The 26,595-nt window shown below is 39.5% G+C and overlaps 1 protein-coding gene and 1 long non-coding RNA gene across 8 annotated transcripts in view; one reads left to right on the top strand and one right to left on the bottom strand.

Moving 5' to 3' along the window:
- The window catches only part of PDE7B (phosphodiesterase 7B), a 174,711-nt gene that overhangs the window by 115,966 nt on the left and 32,150 nt on the right, over nt 1–26,595 (top strand). For all 7 annotated transcript variants that reach the window (XM_065680808.1, XM_065680807.1, XM_065680804.1 and 4 more), the window contains one exon: nt 20,979–21,062. In XM_065680808.1, coding sequence (XP_065536880.1) covers nt 20,979–21,062 — 84 coding nt within the window. The remainder of the gene's footprint in view (nt 1–20,978; nt 21,063–26,595) is intronic.
- Nucleotides 10,966–18,095, bottom strand: LOC136015192 (uncharacterized). The gene is made up of 3 exons (XR_010613098.1): nt 18,062–18,095; nt 12,791–12,914; nt 10,966–11,349 (listed from the first exon to the last, which is right to left on the bottom strand). It is a non-coding gene; the product is annotated as an uncharacterized LOC136015192 (long non-coding RNA).

Genomic DNA, 26,595 nt, shown 5'->3' with positions numbered 1-26,595 from the left:
AAGAAGTAATTACATATCATCTTTTGTACCTAACAAATGAGATATTTTCAAAGATGTCACACTAACCATGACATGCTCAAGAACATCATGTTCTAGGCAGCGGGGTGTTTTGTTTGCATTTACATCTTTTAGAGCACCCATCTGTACTGCAGTAATTGTGCGCCTGCTACATATTTTGGATGTGCATGTACACTTTTGTTTTGCACAGTTGGTAACTTTGTGATTTATATACTGACTGTTGTCTGTTGTCTTGCCTCAGCCAACATGCAAGTTCTTTTTCAAAGTGACTTCTTACTTAGCAATGTGACCTCCTCAGGACTAATACCTTCCTAACAGAGGAAAGCCATCCTATTTCTACGGTGGTATTTATACTGAGGCCTGAGAAGGTTTGGTGAATTTTGGTAATTTGAAATTCAAAACGCTAGTGAGAGATAATTATCCATAGTTTATGAAGATGGAATAGATGCTGTTTGAATGCTCTCTTACTTCAAGGACATAATGCCATTTCCTTCTGGCTGTTCTGTTAATTTTCATCTGATTTTTCAGTTGTCTGTATCAGCACTTACTTCCCTTAGTAATGAGTGGGTTTCATTTAATGCCACTCGCCTCCTGCCTCTACCTTACAGATTGTGAGAAATCACTGTAGGGCAGTGTGCATTGACCTGATAGATGGAAAGCTTCGATTGCACTTGCAATTAGGCTCACCTTTTGTAGCATCTAAGTGGGAAAAGAAAGTGGCACTAGGCAGTTACTCTGCCCGTTTGTGGACTTGAGCCCAGAACCAGGAGCTGCCCATGCCTTAGAAAAACCCCAAGACTCAGGTCCAGCCCTGCACTTTGCTGTGTTGGTTGTAGTGACATTTTGTGGTATGGAAACTTAAGAGTTATGTTGTAGGGTCACTAGTGACCTGAGTATAAATACAGAGCCTTTTTCAATTTCAGTATTAATTTACTTTAAAAGAAATCACATTTGGGGCTCTTGATGATTTTCATTTGTTCGTCTGTTGCAATCTCCCGAACACATCAGTTACCTGCTTGTTGCAGGGATAATGGATACTGAGAACCTGAAGTGCTATCCTGTTCTTCACCTTTGTCCTGAAGCACAGAAGTCTCTTGGAGATTGAAACACCTTAGTTAAAACTAAATCTTTTAATTAATATATAGATAAAGGATGAGCAATGTTTGACATAAAGGACTTAAGACTTGATGGTTTAAAAACCTTGGATTCTCAGTAGTTAGTTTCAGTTTCCAGCATCAGTTTCCCATCTGTGAAATAGATTTGATATTTAACAGCTACATGAGAATGAACTGAGCGTAGATACATTCATGCCCTGCTTGCAGTAACTGGAAAAGGCTGGCTTCATCCTGTACTTAGGACTGGCTAGGATCCATCTCACCATTTGTAGAAGGCTTTGTGAAGGAAAGCAACCCCTAACAATACTAGTTGGAAAAAGTGCATATTTTATGATCTTAATCGCTACTCACATAAAAATTTTTCAGTGTTTCTTGAAGACATAACAGGGTCATGGCATATGTGTTTTATTTCAGTTTATCCTCAAAGTGAATAGAAGTGTAAATGAGAGTGAGAGGACAGTTTATTTTCTGGATTTCAGTCTTCTTTTCATCTGAGAATCACACTGTAAAATAAAATTTGGGGAAAGGAGCATGTTCCTGAAATATATGCATTGTTTAAACCTTTGTTTCTCTTGATAAAAAAATTTACACTGAAACTATTTTGACTACCTCATCAATTCTCTGCTGGGAGGCATCACATCTTAAAAATCTTTAAAATGTGTTTAAATATATATTTATATACTTAAATACGGGGTTATTTTAAATATGTGTAAATACATATTCACATTTAATTTCTCTTTGTGCTTTGCTTTTCTTCCTATTGTTTAGGTACCTGGCTGAATAGTATACCGATGCCATACCAGTCTGATTTAATTCATGGGAAACTTTGCCACTTGTTGCTTTGCTAATATAGTCTTTAGAGAAGTCCTAGATAGTTGCCATGCGGTGATAGTTTGCCATTAGAATAATTAATGTGTGTGATTTATCCTGTGGTTTAAAAAAAACCCCAGACAACAAAAACCAAACCAAAACCAAAGACGAAGTACTTGGGTTTTACTCCTGGGCAGAATTGCCATGTAAGTGTTTCTCATGGTGATGTTCACTTCACTGTTCTCATCGCTGTGCTCATGCCGTGATAATTGGTATACTAGTAATTGGGAATGCTGATGATAATTGGGAAACTGATGTGGTTGAGACAACCAAATCTGTACCAGACTGCTTTTGTTTCTTTTCAGATGAGGCAGTTTTCATCATGGCTACTACGCAAGTATTTGCAGCAGTAAAACACTGGAGGCAGTTGAGGGACAGGAACTTTTGGATGATATAAGAAGAGCAGAATGGCTTAGCCAAACTGAGTAACATACATATTAGTTCAGTACCATTCTCTCCAGCTGCTATCTTGAATTGTCTTTGACTTGTAGCTTATGATAAGACTAATGTGCTTGTCTTTACTGGTCTTGCTACTGGATACACCACACGTATTATCTGTTTCAGGGTTTTAAAGCATTTATTTTTAACTGTGGGAGTTAAAAAAAAAAAAAGATCATATGCTCTTAAGTGATTGCATTCTAAAAATCACTCAGTGCATGGGAAACTTCACAGATCAAAGCATGGTGTAATGTCTTATGATGGCATGTTGTCTGAAAGATGCCAAATATCCAAGTGGAACCTGAGAATGTCATATTTTCCAAACTCTTATAAATTACTGGCATAAATCTGCCTAGCTGAATAGCTCCAGTTACAGAGTATTGATCTGGTGTCATGCAACTGAGATGAGCGAGTAGGAGAAGGAACTTTTCTCACAAGATTTGAATTATTTTTGTGAATATATGTAGTGAATTTCAGTAGCTGTGTTGGTTACGGAAACTGCTGCTCAAAAACTTTGTAGTGCTGGTGACTAGTTGTTCTTTTGGTGAGAGAGATCTGGGAAACAAGATATATGCATCCTATATAGCAAGATTTTACATGTGCCTCAACAGTTTAATGAGAGCAGGCTGTGGGAAAATTACAACAAAATCAAAACATAAATAAAATCCGAACAATTAGAGAGCAACAGGGGCTGAAGCTTGGAACACCACCACCCACCACCTGCATGTTGTTGAAGGCCCAACACCTCACAGAGCCACGAGAAATGTTCATTGGCTTGGAGAACGTGAGGCTAAATTGTGGTGTGAAATGTGCCCCCAAAACTAGCAATTACAGAACTTCACATAAAGTCTTGTAGATGAGAAGATAGGGTTTTAATAACAACCATATTCTGTTCAGGAATTTGGCAGCCTAACCGTTAAATGGCTCTGAACAGAGATTAACATTCAAGTGAGATTTCTAGCAGGGCTTCTGGCCTGTTCCATTCCTGATGCAGATGGATCAATATTGAAGAGGCATTTTTCGGTACTGTCTGAACCTGGAGTGTACAGGGAAAGATCAGAAAACAAACAAATGAGCAGTGGTGGAGGAGAAGAGGGGTGTTGAATATTTGTTGAGAAGAGCAATGACAGGTCACACATGGCTGCCTGAACTCAGACCTCCACGGGATCAGATGGTGCCCAGTGGTGCGCCTGCCTTGTCTGTCTTCAGCCTGCAGACAGTCTGTGCTGCCCCTGCACGTGGAATGACAAGCAGAGGAGGAGGGCACAGTTTGAAAAACAGCTTCACCAAAAGAAATTCAGGGAGCGAAATGTCGTCTTACAGCAGGAGAGGTTTGTAATGTACAGGATGTTGTTCTGCTTCCTGCCAAAGCAAGGATGAAAATTAAATCAACATTGCTACCAGAGATTGTCTTGATAGGTTAATCTCAGAAATGAACTCTCTTGAAATCTTCAGCAGAAATGAGATTTGGTGGGATTAAATGTGATGTAGAAGGAATGATTAGCGGGGCCACTGACCTGGAGAATGTGGATGAGCAATGGGACCAGAACTCCCAGATAACATGCAGGATATACAAATGCATGAAAGAAAGTAATTTTTAAATCACCCAAAGTGGAGAAGGAAGAGCCTGTTAAATGTTTAAAGCAAGACATTTTTTCCTTTCCAGAAGCAGGAACAGCTGCAGTGGTAAAGAGTCACACAGAGCTGCCTGCAACTCTGCCATCCTCTGCTCTCAGACAATCCCAGAGGCACAACATAGAGTTAAAATACCGAGAACACACACGTTTCTCCAAGCAGGCTCAGCTGTGAGCTCAGACTGAGTTGCTCAGGGCATTAGCCAGCCAGGTCTTAGGAACCTCTGAGGATGCAGACTGCACAGCCTCAGTGGACATCCTCTTCTTGAATTCAAGCTGGAGTCTTCTGACTTGTGTGGGAGGACATAAGAGTGTTTCAGGCATTGTCCCAGGCTGCATCAGTGAAAAGTAGTCTCTGGCAAGTATAATACAGTGGTGGTCTCTCAAAACTATCTGAAAAGGGGACCACTGCTTGGATGAGGAGAGGTTAAATATCTTTGTCACTAAGCTAGGCTGAATTACCACATGCCAGGAAATGAGTGTGAAAAGAAAAAGACAAGACAATGTGGATGGCATGTACAACTGAGTTGTTAATAAAGTTGGGAGCTGACTGGGCCTTCCTTGCTGTAGTATATTTAGGGTGAAATCATAAAGGAAAGAGAAGATGAGACGTTATTAAAGATACTGGAAAAGTAACATGGGTTATGAGTCCCTCTTCAAACAGAGAAATAAAGGCAGTTTTCACCAAAGAACTTGCTACTACAGTTGGTGGTATGTAACAGATTTATAGAACCATTGGACGGATTTATGTTTATGAGAGGAGTGGATTTATGTCCTGAAGATACTGAAGAGAATAAAAGAGTAGGGGCTTGGTAAATTATCGTGGAAAAGACAAGCCAATAAAAAATGTTTCAGTAACTGTTAAAGGGATGAAAAGTGCTTCTTTATATGAAGCAAAACCAGACAGATGTGTTGTTGTGCCAGTATAAGACGTGCATTTTAGAGAGGACGGAAGGAGGCATCTGAGAACACGAGGACTGCTGCTGCATGCGATTCCGTCTCCCAGTGATACGGAGGGAAATGTTTCCTGAGGAGTCTGGACTGGGGGAAAAAGCAGTAGGAAAGTGTATCAAGATGACTGATAGCTTCACAGAGTAGCATACAGAGAAGTTAGAAAGCTCATTGCAAAGCTTGTTTAACCAGTGCTCTTAAAGGGTAGAAACTTCTTCCTCCTGGAAGAGAGCAAAGGTATATGTAACACTATTAAATTCATGCAGATTGACTAGTTCTCACTCACATGGATACACTAGTAACATGTTAGGTATGTATACCCAGAGCAGTATGGATTCATGGTAGGGGGACAAATTAACATAATAATAGAAAAGCTCTACTATGAGCTGTACAATGCAGAGTAATAACAGGCAAGTTGTCTGGGGGTCTCCTGGCAAAGAAAATGCCACTTAGCGTCTAGAAGGGATATTAAGAAACATTGCATTTAGGAAAATGTGACTTTGGAGGTAGAGACTTTGCGTTTCTGCCGTGTATGAGGGTTTTTAGACTTTTGAATTAGGGAAAGGAACATCTTTAAGCTGGTTAACATGGCAGGAGCCTCTGTGGTGTCTACAGCTACAGCAGGAGAACATTTGTGTGCAGCAATTAGGCAGGAACTTCCAAACTAAAGGACTGCACACAGATGGAACAGATAGGTTGCCAGGCAGATGATATAGGGCAGTTTATATAAACTCACTTTTCCTCTTAAAAGCAATAGAATAGCAAACATGTCATTGGCAGTCTTTGGGTATAAAATTAATTATGATAAATCTGAAATGTTAAGTGCCTGCTATTTTGAAAAAAAATACACTGGGAGGGGAAAAAAACCTCAAATTCATTAAGTAGAGTAAGAATTCATATTAATGTGACAGAAAAACAGAAGGTCTTATTGAGAGTTTATTGTACTGTTTAAATAATAAAAGCCTCTGAAGAATGGATAGAGATGAAGCTTTCTCAGATGTGCAGAATGGCTTTCAGTAAAATGAATATATTTCACACCTGTCCTATTTATTGCTGTTAAGATTGTTTGTTAAAGAATTTCTTCTCAGAATCTATCAAATGTGTAAGCTTGTTTTGGCCAGAGACAATATTGCCCTGCAAGGAATAGGATGTGAAATCATCTGAAGATATTTGAAGAAATGCTATAGTGTAGGACGGGGTTTTCAGTATGTTTATTTTTACTGCATGTAATATTAATATTTATAGGAAAGTTCTCATAACGCTACGTGCTCCGCTGTTGATTAGGTGACATTTCACGAGAGCTAATAAATCTATTTGAATTCAACAGAAAATACAGTAAGAATTAGCCCATAAAATCTCAAAGAAAAAAAATCAGGTTTGAACTAAACAGTGCAGAAAGCTGTAGAATAGTTGCCTTTGATATCCCCCCACTCCCTCAACACTCTCCTAAATGTAGTGTAAAGAAAACATTTGTACTCTATGGCTACTATTTCTGTTTGTGACATGCACATTTTCTGATGATGGTAAGTAGTGGTACAGAGGTTATTGGCAAAGTTGCTTCTTTTCCAGTACCTTATTCCAGTACTTGTGGATAAAACTCAAGCAACAGTCTCTGCACTAGTCTGGTGTACATACCTATGCTTTAAGAAGCTTATTTTGTATTCTCATACCTTTTACAACAGCTAGACTAAGTACTGCTCAAAGCAATGATTTCCTACCCTACCAAAATCTGTGATTTTCTAAAACACAGTTCAGTTTCTCCATCATGTATCTCATCAGACTAGTCCTACAAAAAAAAAAAGGGGGGGGGGGGGGGGGAGGAGGGGGGTCCATATCTGAAGGACAAACATTCTGTAGCCAGAATCTGCTGAATCCCAAGAGGTAGAAGTGTATAATACAGTATTTTTCCTTTGCATGTCTCATTGTGCTGAGGGTGGATGCAAGGCTTACATTTTACTAATGGTTGCGTATATTCCATTTTAGAAATCCGATGTTAACCTCATTCCTGTTCCCGCAGAGTTGAAATTATTTTCCCCTTTCATATACAAATGGAACATTAGTTCAGGAAAATGAGTTTTGTCTTTTTAGGTGAAAAAGTAGGACAGGCTCTTCAGCTGTATTGTGGGGAGTAACAGCTTGTAAGCACTTCCACCAGCCCTTGTGCACATGAGATCTCCCTGCCCAGCAGGCATCTGCATCCAAGGCTGCTAAGACAACTGGAGATGAGACTAGATCTCAGCAACTGTATGAGCCAGCACAAGGACTCAACGCACCAGTGTCTGATACCTGAGATCTAGGAAAAACTGTTCTTCATTTTATTTCATAAAAATTGAGAGAATAGGAGGATCTCATGCTGAAATGACAGACTTGAAGTATGAGCTCACAGCTGCAGTATACTTGCCCCACAGAATTATGCTGGATGAAGTGATTTATTTTTCTCCGTAATAATCCCTTCTTGCTGTAATGGATCCTGTTGCATTCTGGAGAGATAATTACTCTGCTGTTAGGTTTTGGGGAGGAATAAAGCAGGAAGCTTACTTTAAGGTAAACTGGAATATACATCCTTTGTTAGGATGTCAAGCAAGCTTCTGTTTGCCGTTAGAATTTTAATCCATGTTTTTCTCCATGTAGTTGATCTAGGATCTGTATTTGAATATCCATGAGTACAGTTTAGATTATGCTACACTTGTGTGGGAACTAACAGAGTATACAGCATTTTCCCCAGTAATACCCGTCTGGTATTAAAGCCTGGTCCAAAACATTAGTCAGTTTCCCAGCCGCAGACAGAATTTTGTGACGTTTTTCAGTAATGTGATAATGAGGAGCTGATACTTACAAATCTTCATGGACTTTCTCTTCAGGGTAGAACCAAATCAAAATTTAACTTTCTCAGAATTTTCAGGCGTTTAGGTAAGTGTTTCACTGGTTCAGTGAGACCCTGCCAGATATCTGGGGGGAGAAGGTTCTTGAGAGTTTTCTAGCAGAGTTTCTGAATTGTTTTTCTGTAATAAATTCAAAACTAATTTGCAGAACCTTTGGTTTAGATAACATCTGTAAGTAAAGTCTGAGTAGTTAAGGTTATTTTTCATAGAGTCCTTGATTTGTATTTGGTAACCAGCTACTGAATATACTGTTAAGGTAGAATCTTGGAAAAGCCCAAGTTTATTCTGGAAGTTACTTTAAGATATACTCAGTGTTTATTCAAGCTAATCTGTTTTAAAGAAAAAGGCAGCAATCTTAACTGCTGTTCCTGTGTTATGTCTTGGAATTCCCAGAACAAACACACCAAAAAAAAAAAAAGAAAAGAAAATCCCTGCTTAGGATGAATTGTACAAGAGTATGATGAGTCGAGAAATACTTTTTATATGCCTTCACATGCACATGCCAAAAAGTCTCTGCCAGAGTTACTCTCTATTGGAATTTACAGGGGGTTGTGAAGATCAAATACTGAAGCACTGTCTTGCTCTTTCTCCTTTAAAGTACTGTTTGAGGGGGAGCCTGAGGGGTTGGATTGCTCAGAAAAGGATTTGTTCAGTGAGTATTTAAGACAGAACTCCTGGGTTGTTAAGCTGTAATTTTAAGGTAAATTTTGAGACAAACCAAAATTAAATTATTATTTGTAGAGTTTATTGTTCCTTTGGGATTTATAAAAGCATTAATGGTATTATATTGCCTCTACCAAAAAAAGTCTGTTTGTTTGTTGTATTAGAAGTTTTAAATTGCAGTTTCTTCCTCTTTCTGAAATATTTTAGCAATTATTTGAATTCCTTAAGACCATGTTGAAACACAGGAGACAAAAGCAACGGCTTCTGTTTTAAGCCCTGGTTGTGGAGAAGGGCAGCATTGCAGCATACACTGTCAGTGAGAGGACCAGGCACTTCTCATGTAAAATAGTTTGAAATAGTCATACTGATTTTGGTGCTGGTTTGTTGTTTTTCTGTATTAACAAAAAACCAGGATAAAATGCAAAGGTCTTTATGATTTTCAAATATAATGTAAATAGCACAACTAAATGTGTTTACTAGTGACACTTCTTAAATGATGAAGTAATTGGAAGACATTAAATAGGAAGTTCTGATAGGGTGTCTTGGCCTCTGGAATGGGTACGATGGGTACGATGCCAGCATGCTGTGTACTAGCAGCATCCCTGGGAAGCTACCTCTCTGGCTCCCTTGTGCATGGGGTTCCTGCACATGCTCCTCAGCAGTGTTCTTGACACTGACAAAACAGATACAGCTTTGGCAAGGTTTATGTCAGTGGTGGGTCCAAATTGTAGACCTGGCTTGTAGGTGCAGCTCCAGAGTGGTGGTTCATAAGTGGAGACTTCTGGGTTAAGCCAGTTAGCAGATTAATTAGCAGTATGATTTTTACAATGTTGATTCATGTTTCTGTGCATTCATGGTGGTTTTGGAAGATTATTAAACCAGATTATTAAACAAACACATATTGATGCAAGGGTTGAGCAGCAAATAGCTCTCTCTCTGAAATCCAGGTTTTTTTCCTACTTCTTGTGGAAGGATGTATAGAGTAGGAGGAAGGAGAAAAGCTCTTTCCCTCCCTTCTCTGTCCATTCTCTTCAGTGACGGGTCAGGCATGATCCATTTCTGTTTACAGGGCAAGACAGGGTTTTCCTTCCTTCAGGTATGCCTGGCCTTTGCTCCCAAAGGGTAGTGTTTGGTGCAGGTGCCTTATGTGACACTGCTATTTGTAACTTCAGTGTCAAATGGGAATCAAGACTAAATGTACATAATTATGGGATGAGGAAAGAAGATGGTGATGTCAAGTGTCATTGAAAGGCGCTCTGGTTACAGTGAGCTATGTTTAACCCTCTCTGCGTATGTTGCTAGGTGCTCTCCATTTCGGTTATTAAGGTTTTGCAGTTTCTGGAATAAGGAGCTGGGGTAGAACCGCACATTCACCAGAACAAGTCGGGCAAAGGCTACCTGGCAGCAGCTTACACATTTGATGGGCTCAGTGAAGCCATGGTTGCCAGCACATCTCCTGGGGAAGAAGCTCGAGTGCCAGCTGCTCCTGCTGCTGCTGCTCCGCATCCTGGTTAGGGCTCAATCGTTTCAGCTGAGGGGAAGCGTAAAACCAGGTTCTGGAGAAATGCCAGTCTTTGCCAATGACAAGCAACTGATAAATGTGTTTATCAACTGTTTTGTAACTGCAGGAATATACAGCTAATTATTATTCATGGAGCCAGCTCATGCTTACCTGTCTTAAGAATGTGCCATGAATGAAGAAGGTGAACTGCTATTTCATTGTACTTCAGACAGTAAATGTTTAAAGAAACTGAGCCATGACAGTGAACTGGGCACAGAGAGGAGGCTAGTGTTTGAGTAACATGAGAGTGATCCAGAACTTTCTCTTATGCGACCTTTTTCTAAGGTTTTAGATTTTTATTTTCTTTATTTTTTTTTTCCTAAGACCCAATGTATTGTTTGAAAAATACAGTGTAAAAAAACAGGAAGAGAAAAATATTTTCCAAGTGGTAGAACAGTCAAGCTCAGCTTCCACTTTATGCCTGTGTCTAGCATCAAAATGAAAAATGTTCCTATCCAAATATTTATATTACATATATGCGCTATTTTTATTTTTGTCTAAAGAGAAAAACATTCTTAGAAAAAAAAGCAGTTTTTATCAAAATAGTATTTTCTATTGAAAAACTGAAAATACATGAATGAAATATATAATATATGAATGAAATTTCTTCACTTTCTAAATGAAAAATGAAGAAGTATACATGATCAGACGTGGGCTAGTTCAGGAAATACTTATCTTGAATAAGCAAGTAGTGCTAAGGTTACCTGTGCTTATTTTGGACAAAGTTCTCTTGCCTTGTTTTTCAAAAATTCACTGATTTATGGAAGTATTTGAAAGTTCCATGGAGAAACTAAACTCAATTTAAAACCAATAAGAAAGAAGGTTTCCAGCTATTTGCCACTGACACTGCTTTTGCATACAATAAGGAATTTATTGCAATATGCGATGTACAAGCAAAAGTCAGATCATTAATCTCAAACATCTCTGCCTTCAGTCTCGTATGTAGATAAAGCTCTTCATCAGAGCAAAGCTTCAGCTGGCGAGTATTCTCCTGACAGATACTACAGACACTTTCTTGTGCCTGACAAGGCAAAACTTATCACTTCCTTCTCCTCCTTCCCCTTTTCATTGCTTACTCCCAGCCATGAAGACCCCTGGGGCAGCCCCACTGGGAGGAGTAAGTGGCCAACGTTGCGGGGTTTGCTGCTACAAATCCACTCAGTACTCCAGTCTCAGGAGAAGGCAGTGAGTAGAAGGGAAGCTGAGTCACTAGTGAGCTAAAGAAAAACGGAGGAAGAAGGGTCACACCAGAGTTAGGAATACATACATACATATATATATATATATATATATATATATATATATATATATATATATATATATATTGGGGAGGGGAGTTGGAAAAGAGGAGGTGAAGAGTGTGCAGAAACTGAAGAGAAAGGCTTGTTCAGTGGTTAATGCACACAAGATTAAGACATTTACTTTATCATATCTCAGTTCTAAAGTTGACTCTGTACTGATGCATGTTAAAGGGTTTTGCGAGCACCCTGTGATCTCTAGACAGAAGTGCTAGATACTGAGGGACAGACTGAATCAGCAGAGAATGAATCTCCTCATGTGAGGTGAACGGCAGCCACACAATTCTAGCACAAAAGGAGAAGGGAGCAAATACCAACAGTCTTGCACTTTTCCTACTCAGCTCCCCCACTGGCAGAATTGCCATTCTGTAAAAACTATTGACAGACTTTAGGGTTTGGCTGATGTTAAGCATTTCAGAAGTGGGCGATGTGTTGCTATAATGGCAGTTGCTATATTGCTGCTTACAGTTTTGAACACATATCTTTTGTAGTTCCCTTGCAAAAGGAAGGTGTAGAAATCTCATGAGCAAAGCAATGGAAATAGAGGGAAATTTTCTTAAATGTCCTGTTAAGAGTTGAAAGCAAATTTTGGTTTGAATGCATGAGTAAGACCCTCTGCATTCATTTTCTTTGAATGTTGTCTAACTTAAACTGTTGCTGGTTTGAAAAGAAGAGATAATTAATGTTTGCATTGTGGCAATGTAGAAACCATGACCAGGACAGCAGGTAGAAAATGCTGTTTAACTGCTGAGGCCCTGCATTAGAGAACTCTCTGTCTACATAGAACAAACAAAACACAGAAGTGGAAAACTGAGGCATGGAAAGGAAACAATTTTCTTCCATAAGAAACCAGGAAATGAGCTCAGGGTTTATGACTGCCATCCCGTATTTTAAATCCAAGAATGCCCTCTCTTTCTCTCCAGAAATAAAAAATGTTAAACTCAAATTATTGAACATTTCCCCAAAACAAGCTCCTGTTATTCTATGTCACTTTCAAATTGTCAGCATTTTTCTATTAATATTTATGTCATTACAGCAGTTGTTATTTTGCAAAAAATAAGTACTTATAATACATCAAATTTGAATCAGTGGCTATATTAGTTACTCGTGGATTGTATTATCAACCACTTTCTGCTTGTCTACATAAGACTGCCGAAAATGAGAATGATACCTTGTAGCTCAGGTAACTCGTCAGTGCAACCTATAAAATGCATATACTTGCAAGCAATTGTTCTTGAGGAAATAGAAGAATAAAAAAGTAAAAGTTAAATAAAAATATTACTTAACAAATATTATAGGAAGGTGAGAAATGAGAATGTAGACAATAAAGCAAACAGTTGAATAAGTTCTTAGCAAGTACCTCAACTTCCTGCAGAAGAAGAATCTGTTCTTCAACTGCAAAACCCTCACCAGTGAATTCAAGTCCAGTTGTGTTCTCACAGTAGAAGTATTTAAAGCTTTGATAATGCGTAAATCAGAAATCCCTGTAATAGAATAAGATGTAGACATTTGAGAGAATTCAGTTTGAAGTTGCAATACATAGGCAGATGCAAACAGGTCTCTGAAAGAGTAGCTGTATCTAGAATGTTATTAGAGTTAAGAAGTTGTAATTTATGGTTCAGATAACTTAGGGTCTTGGTGTAGTTATGAGAGAAGAAAATCCATATCTTTTGTGCTCTGGCAAGAGGAGTAGGTTGGCCTAACATACTATGCATAGAGATCTGAACTCTATACCTCTTTTTGGTATTTGTCTTGGACAAATCACAGATTTGTTGTACTTTTACACAAAATGAAATTCAGTTTATTAAACCTATTTTGGAAACCTTTGTATATGGAATTGGAAGCATACGAGTCTTAGAAATTTGGTATTAAATATGTGTTTATTTTAATAGTTTGGAGTCTAGCAGAACACAAGAATCCAAAAAGTACTATTTAAATAACTAATAATATGGGGTTTATTTATGCTGCAATTTGTTTGGGAAAGGGATGGGAGTAGCATGACAGTAAGATATTATCTTCAAAGTTGCCATGGTAATGCAACCTATTACCTGTTGCTAAGAACATGCTGTAGCTGTTATTACTTTTATTACAGCTCTTAACATTTCAGGATGCATCCTTTAGTTTTTAAAGTGTTATTTCAGATTCAATTCCATACGTATGAAAACCACTAAGTTTTGCCACTTTCCAGCAGGCCTGTAGAACAATAGCAATGATAGCCATGCAAGAACCTTATTCTGCTAACATAGCTCCCATCCTCTAATGCAGAGTAATTTCCAAGCTATCTAACCAGTTAGAAAGACAAGAATTATCAAGTGCCCTATATATATTCATATCTGCTTTCCCTGGAATGTCAGTGATCAGATTTGGAGATGGAAAAGCCTAAAGCCCAAACAATAATGCAGTATAAAAACTTCAGACTACAGACAGGTGGTTCTTAGCACTAGCACTAGAAATAGTAATATCCAGTTTACTAAGAGGATCCTGTCCACTGCAGGTCTGATTTCCTGATCCAGCAAAGTGCCCTGGGACCTCTTTACTACCCTGAGCCCTGCTGAGCAGCAGCAGTAAGATAAGCCTAAAGTCAGCCAGAGTGCTGCCATTCATGATCATAGCAGCAGTGGGACGCTCAAGATAGCAGCCTTTCAGTATCTGAAGGAGGCCTACAAGGATACTGGACTCTTCATCAGGGACTGTAGTGTACGAGGGGTAATGGGTTTAAACTTAAAACAGGTGAAGTTCAGGTTAGGTATAAGGAAGAAGTTCTTCACTGTGAGGGTGGTGAAGCACTGGAACAAGTTGCCCAAAGAAGTGGTTTGATGTGGTCTCAGCTGTCTGAATGCGATCCTCACTGGTGAGGTCTCGGATTTTTCCCCTGTGTAGGCCGTGCTCATAATGATGGCAGCTAACTTAGGAACAGAAGTGTCTTAGACTCCATCTGCAGTCAAAGTCAAAAACATGCAACTCTGAAAGACAATTCAGTCCCTTTAAGAGTTAGTCACTGGGTGGAGGCACACCACTCCTCTCCACTGACTTACACATATAAGTACATGAAATACATATGACCTTAAGGCATTATCAAACTCAGAAACAATGGAAGGCATTTTCAGTGCAATATAATGCACTGACATTTTGCAATGCTACCTTCTTTGGCACATGCAGGATGATCTACTCAAATCGACTCTCACCATTTTTTCGGTCCAAGGTAGTTGCTTAGTTTTGAAGGCTCTGCATTTCTTCATTCAAGAACAAACAAGTCTGCAAAGAGGCAGTGCATGTACTGCCTCAGTATCTGAATTTCTGATGACTGCTGTTACCTGTTTGTCTATTGCAGTTTTCTCATCCTCCTGGATTTCAGTTGTCTCCAAAGCACTTCTTCCAAAGTCTGCATGTTGAAATAGCTTTGCCTCAAGACATTTCAGTTCAGAATCTTTGCACCGGAGTTACTGATGTGATCTGCTATGGTTTAAGGATGGATTTCAAGAGGGTCTGTAAATTATTAATTTAACTTTACTCTAGGTGATCATTTGTCAGAATGGACCAGCTGTTAAAGGCATGCCTGTGGATCCTAGTGTCTTCCTCTGTATGTCCAGATAGGCTGTGCATCAGTGCGAAAGCAAACTTACCAGGAGACTTTTAGCATTGAGAGTGTTTCATGAACAGATTTTCAGCTCCTCGTTCTTGCATTTTACTGATTGGCAGAAGCAGTGGTGATAATACTGTTTGAGAGATTAATATGCAGCAGGTATACAGATATAGGCTGGTAAAGGAGAGCAGGGATTAAATTACAGTTAGTGGGTACGGTCAGGCAGTGCCGCAAGCTTATGTTGAGCATAAGAACCACCATTCATCCAAAATACAGTTTTGTAAGAAAACAAAGGATGACTGAAATGTTTAATCTGCAACGGCTTCTGGTCTGGAGATGGAATTTTCAGAGCTGAAATTCAAGTAATTGCTTGGTAAAAAAAAAAAAAATATCATTCATGGGGTAGGACCACTGCAGGGGAAATTAAATGATTTTCTGTGTAAAAGTCCCCTCAAGAACAAATTATGGTGTGTACACCATCATTTTATCCCCTTTTTGTAAAACGGGAGTACCAACAGTTACCTTCCTTTGCAGAGCATTGTGGAATGAAACTGCAAAACACATTGGATGAAATCACTACTTAGCAGCTCCTTAGGTCTGTTCTCAGAAATAACAGAATCATGCATCATACGGCACAGAAAACCTCGTTTGAGAATATTTACATGTTTTAAAATTTAGTGCTTACAAACAGACGAAGTGAGGTGGCTGCCTCATTTTCTCCTGCTGGAAAGGAGAGTCATCCTGTCTTTGTGACCTCTAACATCAGTCTCGCCACATCTGTTCAGAGGAAGTGTTCACTGAAGATCTTATGCGCATGAGGAAATCTGCATAAAATGCTTTCTTGCAGACAAGAATTTACAGTAACTTTTATAACACTAATACAACGTAATGAAAATGATCCAAACAAGCACAAATCACCATGAACAACAATTTTAAAAATAATTCCAGTGATTGTGCTACTTGGTTTTAGCCTAACTTTTCATCTGAGTTTGGTAACTTTTACACAGCAACACTTCCCTCTTTTTGAAAGCTTTCTGCCAAAACCAGAATGAAGCTTAAAACATCAGCAACTCATTTTCTTTCATCTCAGAAATCCCAAGCCTTTTCATAACAGAAGTAGTGAAGGAGCCAGGGACCACTGCAGTATGTGTCCTAAAACAGTTTAAGAATTATTTGGGTGAAAATTGTAAAGCTTGAGCAGAATAAGTACTTGTAGCCTCTTGTGAATTTGCTGTGGTATTACTGGCTTATCACATGGAGCTGTGTACTAAATAAAATCAGTAATTTGGTGGCTGGTCCTAACTTCTGCTGCATGAAGCTGCTCTGTTGTTTTGTCACAGCTACAGCCCTGTTTTCTCTTCTAATTTGTTGTGCTTGCTCAGTGAAATTGAATCCCACAAGTCTTGGAGAAGTTGTTTTCCTCCGTGCAGATGGCTCTTTCGTCCAGACGTGACAGGCAGCTAAGAGCTGCCTTTTTTTTTAACCCTTCTGCCCATCTTGAAATCATGCTGAGGCTATGGCCGCAGCAGTACCGTGGTTCTTGCCCTGTATCTGATTTTCCTGTGTATAGGTTGTCATGCATGTCAGTCACAGCATGTGCCCCACAGGCTCCTGTTACCTAATGCAGGTTGCTTTGGTTTGTTGGGTTTGGGTTTTTCATCTGTTTTAACAAGGACAAAGTAAAAATCAAGAGTTTAGTGGCCCCTGTGATGTGTCCCTGCTGGAAGCTCTCATGGCAAGTATGCTCTGGCAGGGGTGCAGCCCTTCGTGCTTGTGGCTGCAGAATGTTCCAGCCTCACATCTTCAGCTCAGAGAAGCAAAGGAGAGCCTACCCTTGCCATTTCCCTTCACCCTGCTTGTTTCACTTGGGAACACAATGAGCTGTCAAAATTTCCTGCCCTGTTTCCACAGAATCCTTCCTTTCACTCCAAAAAGGATTATTTATCTAAAACTGCTAATTGCCTAAATTGTCAGAACAATTGTTCAGCTTAATTTTAAGGTGGAGAGCGAGGAGATGTAAAGGTCTGGTGGACTGATCAAGGTTGCCCTCAAAGTCCTCTGTGAAACCAAAAAAGTCTGGTGTGTTGCAGTGAACAGCCCTTGCTTTTCGGAAATTAAAAGTCATGCGGTATGGTGTACATCTGGTGCAATCCCTATATTTAGTATCTTTGTTGAGTGTACTTAGAGGTAATTAAAAGTAATAGGGAAGAATATAAATGTTCTCCAAGTAAAAGCCAAGAAAGCATGGAGGGCAGGTGTGGTTGATTTAGCCCACCACTACTTCCTAACTAATCTTTTTCTAATGATGTAGAAAGAGACTAGGTGGCACCTGGCGAAGGATTTTGAAATAACAGATTCATGAGGTAGAGCTACTTGATAACATCTTTGACTCATCAGAAACTTGCCTTCCCTGAGGGTAAAATTAATAATCCTTGAATATAAGGATTTTAGAGGCCTTTACTAAGGCAGCAGGGATGCAGATTTATTGTGCATATAGTTTCTCATAGTGCTAGAGACAGCCCAGAATGTCATTATCTGTAAAAAATGTGAAATAACACAAATAGCCAGTCAGAATCATCAGTAATTTTCCATGACATCAAGTCCTTGGTTTTGCTGGTTTAGTAAAACTCAGTCACATTTTCTTAGTTTGAAGAACATATAACTGGTAGCAAGTTTAGCAATTGTCATGCATAGTCCTGAACTATTTTAGTCCATTTTTCTGTGTATATAAAGCCCATGCCATCAGCTGCTTCAACTGTTTTTATCTCCTCCTTTGGAATCATATTCTTCTCATCACGTAAATGCTTCTTTTCCCATTCTGCTCCCTATCAATGGTGGGCATTACTCCAGGTTGATTTTCCTTTTACAAATGGCTCTTTAGTGCCCTGATCATCTTCCTAGAGGTCCTTCTATTTATTTTTTCCAGGAGGAATTCAACTTTCTCAGAGGCAGTATTTCAGCTGAACTTACACCAAGCACTTTGACTAATGGCATCAATACCTCCCTTAATTTCCCTCTGGAATTACTTTACCTGAATAATGTACGTACCTGTCCGAGTTGGTTAGTCTTTAGTTCTGTAGGAGACATCAGCAGCACCACGAGTGGAAGCTAGACTACCAGTAAAATGAAAGTGGAAGCTGCACATAGCTGCACATAGCTGCACTGGCCATAGAGCAGTTGAGGCAGAGAAGGGGACAGCAGCAGTGAACTTTATTTAATAGCTGTAGCTGCATATACCTGGTATCTCCAGCTTTGTCTCACTTGTGCTCTCCTAATTCTGTGTCAAGATCATCAATAAAAATTTTAAGAACATTCTGAATATCAGTCTTCTAAAGATCATGCAGTAACTGTTACCAAGCAAGGTTTCCTTTCAATGTACCACATTATCTTCTTATTTACAGTCTTTTCCCACTTCAATTTTGGTGCTTATCTCTTGCCTTATATGTTTAATAAAGCCTTTATGATTGAAATGCACTACACTGTTGATTTTTTTTGCTGTTGTCTAATCATTAGCTACTTTATTTGCTGTAAGTAAGTACCAAGTTTTATCTTGCATGGTCTACTTTTGGTAAACCCATATTGTGTTTTCCTCTGTATTGCAGTTGTCTACCTATCTTTAGCGTTCTCTTCCTCAAAATCTGGGGTCATGCTATTAAGATCAGAGTTGGGCATTACCTTTATACGTAACATTGTATGATTTTGTTGTTCTGTGGTACCGTGGTACTTTTCTTGATCTGATAGATACATTATGTCATGTCCAGGAAGAAAATCAATCTTTCCCAGCTTGCCGTATCTTACATCTTGGTGGGAGGGGTGTGTGTGTGTGTGTGTGTGTGAGAGATTTTTGGAAGTTTGAATTTCTCTCTTTTTTGTGAAGGGTCTGTTGATTTAGTCACGAGTGACATGTTGATCAGTGGGATTACTTGCAAGGGATTACTTGCAGTTTCATGTTAATTCATTGGTGCATGCAGAAAAACAAAAGCCTTGATCAAAGCATGCTCTTGAATTTACACCCATTCTTAATTTGCTGGTGCTTGTATTAGTGACAGGCTCAAGCCTGTCTGATTTTTTGGAGTTTATATAACGCGTACCATATGCTTGCCATTCTTACTCTTTCTGCACGAGTCAGCCAATCTGATGGTCTACCTGTGGCAGAGAGCAATGCTTTTAAGTCCAGGTGCTGCCTTATGAGCTCTGACTCGTGGGTGCTGATGAATCTTGCTTTGGTGTTTTACAAACTCTCCAGCTATTTGCTCCACCCTTCTGCCCTTCAGCAGAAGGAGCGCGGGGGAATAGGTGTATATACCACCATTGCCACAAGTTGCACATGATTTTAAGCTGCTGATGAAGGTAGACCCATGCTATTACCATACCTTTGAACTGCAACAGCTGAAGAGCAGGCAGAGGTTTGTACCTCCTGCCCCTGCTATCAGGAGGGGTAATTGGGGTGAACAACAGCTTGAGTTCTTTTGGACTGGGTCCTTAGAGCGAGCAGTTACCAAGCAGGAGCAGAGTAGAGGAAACGTGTTCAAAGTAACAAAGCGAAAGTAAGGATGAGAGAAAATAGATTGATATTTATAATCAAAAGTGACAGTGTTTGAAATATTCTTAATTGGAGTGCACGCTTCTGTGTCTTTCATACCTCTAAGGACCCCTAGAGGGCACGGAAGTTTTTCTCCACCTTGAATATTTAACTTAATAGTTCTACTTGGCTTTCTTCCCTTAAACATAATTGCAAGCACATTTTAAGTGAACGTTAGATAGAAAAAAAGAACAGCATCTAACTAGGTCCTTCTTTTGCACTGCAAGATGTTTTCTTGTTTTTAAACACAAGCAGCAAGAGTTAGCACTGGCAGCCAAATTCTTAAATTGTCTTTGTTTAGATTAGTCAGATGCTATATTCATATCCCAGAGGAAGCACAACTGAAGCTAACTAATAATTCGTAATTTTATTGCAAATTTTGAGAGTCCGACAGTGTGAGCTGTCTGAGGAAGTGCAGTGGGTATGCTTTCAACACTGTGGCCCATGCTTCTGTAGAGGAGGGACTGGTATTGTGAAGAACTAGAGTAATCTGAACCTATAAAATCTTATTTTAGAAATTTTAATATTTTGGTTTTGTTATTTGCCTGTAAAGAAACTATTACATTGTAGTACAAGATACTTAAGGTTATGGAAATGTAAAAATTACATCTGCTTCCCACTACTTCCTATGTACTTGGAGAGAGATTTTTAACTCTTACTATCCTGAATAGCGTTTTTCTTCTGAAACAAGTTTTGCCTATTTCATCAATATTACATGTTAATTTGGGAAATAATCAATGTGAATTACACAGTGATATTCTTAGTATTACGTTGTCCTTTTATCATATTTAAATATAAATCCTAAAGCACTGGAGTAATGCTTATCTGAGAACATCAGGTTTCACTTACAGAAAGAAGCTTCGGTGTTTGAGACGGCTGATGTTTTCCAGAGTGCTCAAAGAGCAGAAAGTAAAACAAACACAAACAGTCAAACAAGCACAAACAAAATGCCACCTTAAAAAAATATTCATATTTTCTTTTTGATTTTTTTCATCAACTCATGATTTTGAGACCAGCCCCATAGCTTTGGAAGTCAGTTGTGGCAGTGAGCCTTTTGTAAGTAATGCCAGACAGTCAGAATCCAACTGGTCTTGTCTGGGCGAAAAAACAGACCTCGGTGCTACTCCTGCATGTCTACTTACTGGGCAAGGAGCTGTGAAATAAAAGTGGGGGGGGGTGTTGTGTTTTGTTCTGATAAGAGGATCCAGCTATACTGCTTTACCCAATTACCCAGGGATGTCATGGGAGATGATTTTTTGGACCTTAGTTTTCCCACTGGAGGAGCATAACGTCATCACTTTGAACAGAAAATAGATCTAGATCTAAACAGCAGAGAAAGGCAGCTGCCCCTTCTGACATCTCTGGGGAATTTGTGTTTTGCAGGAGATGCACGGGTGAGAGGTCAAACAGGGGTTCTCTCCGAGCGCCGTGGCTCCTACCCATTTATAGACTTCCGTCTTCTTAACAGTAAGTGCAACCCTTCCTTCAGCTCTGTATTAAAGTAAAATAAATCTATTGAAAGTATATGAACCAAAGTATCTCGTCTTATAAATATCTGTAGTTCAGCTGTCTTCACATAGTCAGCATTAATAATTCTGTTATTCCCACTCAGTGTTTGACTGTGAAATGTTTTGGTTGTACAAATACTGTCCATAAAGCTAAGTCTGTCAAGTAAATACAGTGGTGCCATGGGGTTTGCTGGGGTAACGGGGTGCTTGAGAATTAAAAAGATAAACCTCTGTGTCCCTTAGCCTCTAAGCCAACAGTTGGAACAGATTTATGTGAGTCTGTTATCCGGTCATATAGAATTGGCACAGAAGGGGAGCATGTGACAGCACTGACCAGTGGTTTACAATAACATTAATTTTTCCAACAATTAGAACCCAATCCAAAGCCCCATGGAGTCTTCTCATTGACGTCAATGGATTTTGGGTCAGGCCAGCAGTGAACATCTGTTAAAAATAATCTTAACCTCATTTTGATTGAAGTTATTTTGCCACTGTTGTAAATAAAGGGGCGAATCTAAGAGGGGGAAAAAAAAAATTGGGATCCTGTTGTTTGGGGTTGTTTTCACCTGATAGGTTTTTTATATTGATGCAGAGCCATTAACCAGTGTGTAAACAATAAAATAAAAGAAAAACCAGAAAACATTTAGACTTGGGCCCTGTCACATTCAGTGTGGATTCTGTGTTAACTGCAGTGTTCAGACACAGGGAGCTGTCAATGTGTCCTTGTGTACTTCACAAGCTACTCCATGTAACATTTGAAACAAAATTTATTCACTGTCTTCATCAAAACAGACTGAAGGTCCCACAGTTTGTTTAGTGATGACACTTTTAAGCTTCTAGTGATTATGCTTTTCATTAAGAAGCAATTGTCAAGGCAAAGTTTTACGTCTTGCGTTTGTGACTGCTTGTAACTTGCCTGAGTGCCTGAAGAAGGAGAAAGGAGGTAGCTGGCAGGGAGGGAGGAAGAAGCCCAGCTGCAAAGGGCTGGGAGTCAGGAGAAAAGAGGTGCTAATATGAAGGGGAGGTCTTGGGATCTGACAAAGGGAATAACATACCGGTTTGAGCAGAGCTCTAATTTAGTCGTGGCTTGCAATGGAAAAGCTTGAAAAAAAAAACCCCACCTGGTTTAGGCTAGTTGGAAATATTGCTGTTGATGCCCTTATAAAGACTGAGAGAAAATAGATTACTTCTTTTTGGTCGTGAAGTAGATGTGAATGTATATTCACATTTAAGTGTGACTAACAATTACCTTTTTATGAGCCAGCAATGTGCTCTTGTGGCCAAGAAGGCAAATGGCATCTTAGGGTGCATTAGAAAGGGAGTGGTTAGTAGGTCAAGAGAGGTTCTCCTCCCCCTCTACTCAGCCTTGGTGAGGCCGCATCTGGAATATTGTGTCCAGTTCTGGGCCCCTCAATTCAAGAAGGACAGGGAATTGCTTGAAGGAGTCCAGCGCAGAACCACAAAGATGATTAAGGGAGTGGAACATCTCCCTTATGAGGAGAGGCTGAGGGAGCTGGGTCTCTTTAGCTTGGAGAAGAGGAGACTGAGGGGTGACCTCATCAATGTTTACAAATATGTAAAGGGTAGGTGTCAGGATGATGGAGCTAGGCTTTTTTCAGTGATATCCAGTGATAGGACAAGGGGCAATGGGTGTAAACTGGAGCATAGGAAGTTCCACGTTAACATCAGGAAGAACTTCTTTACTGTAAGAGTGACAGAGCACTGGAACAGGTTGCCCAGGGGGGTTGTGGAGTCTCCTACACTGGAGATATTCAAGGCCCGCCTGGACAAGTTCCTGTGTGATGTACTGTAGGTTACCCTGCTCTTGCAGGGGGGTTGGACTAGATGATCTTTTTAGGTCCCTTCCAACCCTTGGGATTCTGTGATTCTGTGATTCTGTGAATACATACACGATACTTACAATTCTCATCGTATGTTCTTTCCTCTTCCTGGTTAAAGAAACTAAAAACTTCTCAGATCTTTTTTCTGGCAATAGGGCTTTCACTTTTACCCCTCTAGATGAATCCTGCTGGCTTCTGCGAAGGGCTGGTGCTGTCCATGGGCTGTCTGGGGAGATATCCATAGGAAGGAACATACTGTGAATGCTCAGAGTTTGATCATACAAGGAGCAGGGCACTCCTCATAACCCATCTCTTGTAGCTGCTGAACTTAAAAGCGATGCCTCCCATAGCATGTGTGTCTGATCCCATGGATATGAGGTGCCCTGGAGACTTCTGGCATTCTTTCTTTTTACTGCTTTTCTGTAATCCAAAGGAAGTCCCTATGGCTGATCATGATCTCTGTGCAAGGAAAAGCAGCGATATGGATTTTGGATTTCCCATTGTTTTTAGGGTTTTGTGTATTTACTGCTTTCTGTCTAGGGAGTGGTATTGGCTTCATTTTTTTAGTGCAAACTGAAGTGAGATTTCTAGGCATTTAACTGCTAATTTTGTAGATGGCAAGTGCACTGGGCCTGGCTCACTCGGTGACTTACAGGTAATTGAAGATGCTGTGTGTCACAACACACAGGTATGTGTTTTTCCAATAAGTAAACAGATGTATATGAACAAATAATATAAAAGTCTATCTGTCAAATTCTTTTCTGTTGTACATACCATATAAGCAGCAAAAAAACAGAGTGCTGCACATCCTATTAAAAAGAAACATACATAAATGTCACTACTGCACACTTTTTTGGACAGTGCATAGCTAACACTTGCAGTAATATTTTGGCACCACGCTGTATTTGTTTGGGGCAATAGCTGACAGGCAGCAACTGTATACTGAAAGCTGTTACAGTAAGGGATGGATGAGGCAGAGAATATTTTATGGTAACTATCCTCAGAAGTTATAAAGAAATGCAGCATAAACATTACTCCGCTTCTCACTAAGTCACAAAAACTGAGCTTAAATAGTGATTGTTCCTTATTCCAAATAACAGTACCACCTTTGTTTTAAAGTAAGGGGAAACACTGAAGCTCATTCTTTAACTGAGTTGACATTCATTTTGAAAATTGACATTTAAAAAAAAAACAGGACATTGCTATCTAATGTCAGACTAAAGGTTACTTCAGTGCAACTTTTTTAACTTAGTTACAGACTGGTGGATTTCAGTCAAACTGGTGAATTCTTACCTACTCTGGCTATTAAGGGTTAACACTGAGTAGACCGTATCTTTTGTTTTTTCTGGAGTCCTGCAGTAAAGTCACTGTGTAACTTAAGACACCCTTAAGTCTTTTTGGATAGGAAAACTTCCTGCACTCTGAAAATGGGATCTTCTGTAGCTCTAATCAAAGCCAACTGGATTAATGTTGGCTTCTTGCTGTTTGAGCTAACGTCTGTTATGCCATCTACGCATTCCTCTGGTGCCTCTCTGCAATATATAGAAAGTTAGTGAGTGTTATTTCACCTTGTCAGTGCCAGTCTGTCAGGGCAGTGAGGATTTTGCAGGATCTTGCCTGAAGGAGATGCAAAGCTTTAGCATCTTCCTCTTTTCTCTGCCCAGCTGTAAACTTTTCTTGAGGCATAGTTGCGGTGGTGTTTTTTGGGACTCTAAAGATGACTCTGGAATACAAAATTGAATGTAAATATCCCTGTGTCCCCAAGAACCCCTCGGTTCTGCATTACAAGGAATATATTTACCTTAGCCTCTTGAGTCAGTCCCTGCAACCTGTGGAGACCTGCATGACCAACCAGATACTTGTTTGTGTTGACGGTTGTGAGCCAGAAGCCTGAGGGAAAGCTACGCAGCAACTTCTCTCCCCAGGGAAGCTTCAGCAGCTGATGTTTGTTAGCCAGCCTGGTGTGAAGACCTTGCAGGAGGCAAGCCAACCATCTCTTTTTCCATCTGTCGTAGTAAGACAGGGGACCACCTGCACCTGATGGCCACAGATATACCCCAGGAAAGAAAAAAACAAAAAGCTGGACATGGCAGACTTGAGGCTCCATGTTCAGTAGGGTGCTTATAGACAAATATTCAGACTTTACAAACTCCTAAAGTGGAAGATACAAGTTTTGCAGAGCCCTGTGTGTTTATAGGAAAACGGGGAGCAGGCTTTCTCTTCATACAGATAACACATTCCTCAAAATGGGAGTAGTAGAAGAAAAGAAGGCTTAGTGTTCAGAACTTACTTTCCACAAGGAGTAATGGGATGTAATAGACAAGTGTTAGGTGCCATCAAGTTGGTGAGTACAACCTATAAATTACGCAAGATTGATTCCAAACCAAACATCACAAATTTTAGAAAAGTTTTACTCTGAACTCAGTAGCTTGTAACTGTACTCGGAGCAGGTTGAAATTAATGGTGACAGTTTGTTGGCACTTCTGCATTTCTGTGAATTAAATGAGCCTTTTTGTGTTCACAGGACAGAAAAGGACTTACACTGAATATCTGCAGGGTAACAATTAAGCATTTGAGACACTTCTGCAGTGAAAATTAACTTGATCCAATTTTCCTTTTAGCAAAGCATAGTTTGGGTTTGAGAAATAAAGGACTGTAGGCAGCAGTAATTTAGTTCTCTGATTGACAGAGTTGCTCAGTGAGTCATTGAACCAGATCACACCAGTGACTAATACGCATTTATTAAAATAGTGTCTCATGATAAGTTTTGCTGGTGACTGTTATGGTATGTTTCTTCATTGCATCAACCAAAAGTTTGAGGGAATTCCTTGTGATAAACCTAGAACTGTAGGTGAGCATACAGCTGTAACCAGGAAGACCTCACCCAGCTCCAGTTATGTTAGATACTTTGTTGTATTGCCAGGTGAAATTAAGTAGGGTAACAGAGTAACATAAATCATATCTGAGATGAGTAATTTTTTATTTACAAATTTACTTGTCAAGCTTTAATTCAGAAGACAAGGAGATTCTTAAGACTTCAACAGTGTTTCTCCAGTTCCCATCTTGTTTATATTAAGCTTCTCTCTGGATTGAATTTTTGCGTGCAAATGACATTATTAGCCTGTAATAGACTGTATTTAAATTTTTCTTCTGTGGAATAATATAATTAAAATCTTTTTCCTTGCATTTTTAACTTTCCAGAAAAATCCCTCAGTAGGGGCACTTTTGATTTTGTCACAGTATTAGTCATATGATTGCTTTCATTATCTTGTACCCACTTGTTTTCAGTAAGCCATCCACATTAGACCAGTATCTGATAGAATTCACTTCTCTGTATATTGATGCAGGAGGGATAACAAGGAAAGGGAAAGGATGTAGTATGTGACCTGCAAAATGGAGTCTTTCTACCAAAATGGAGTTTCCCAAGATTTTTGTTTCCTTGCACCTTCTACAACAGGAACATACAGGGGGATCTGAAAATATCTAAAAGGTCAAAACATATCTGTAAACACTCGAAAGGCAATCTGTATATTACATAGAACCTGAGATTATTATGCAGGCAGAAATTGAGTCCAAAACAACAGCACCTGCTTTAAGCTAAGATTAGTAAATTAAGTTAGTATAGATGATATACATTTAGTACCAGATAGT

The sequence above is a fragment of the Lathamus discolor genome, chromosome 5, assembly GCF_037157495.1.
Source record: "Lathamus discolor isolate bLatDis1 chromosome 5, bLatDis1.hap1, whole genome shotgun sequence".
NCBI classification, from domain to species: Eukaryota; Metazoa; Chordata; class Aves; order Psittaciformes; family Psittacidae; genus Lathamus; species Lathamus discolor.
Note: the sequence above shows the minus strand (reverse complement) of the source record. Positions and strands in the feature narration are given on the sequence as shown.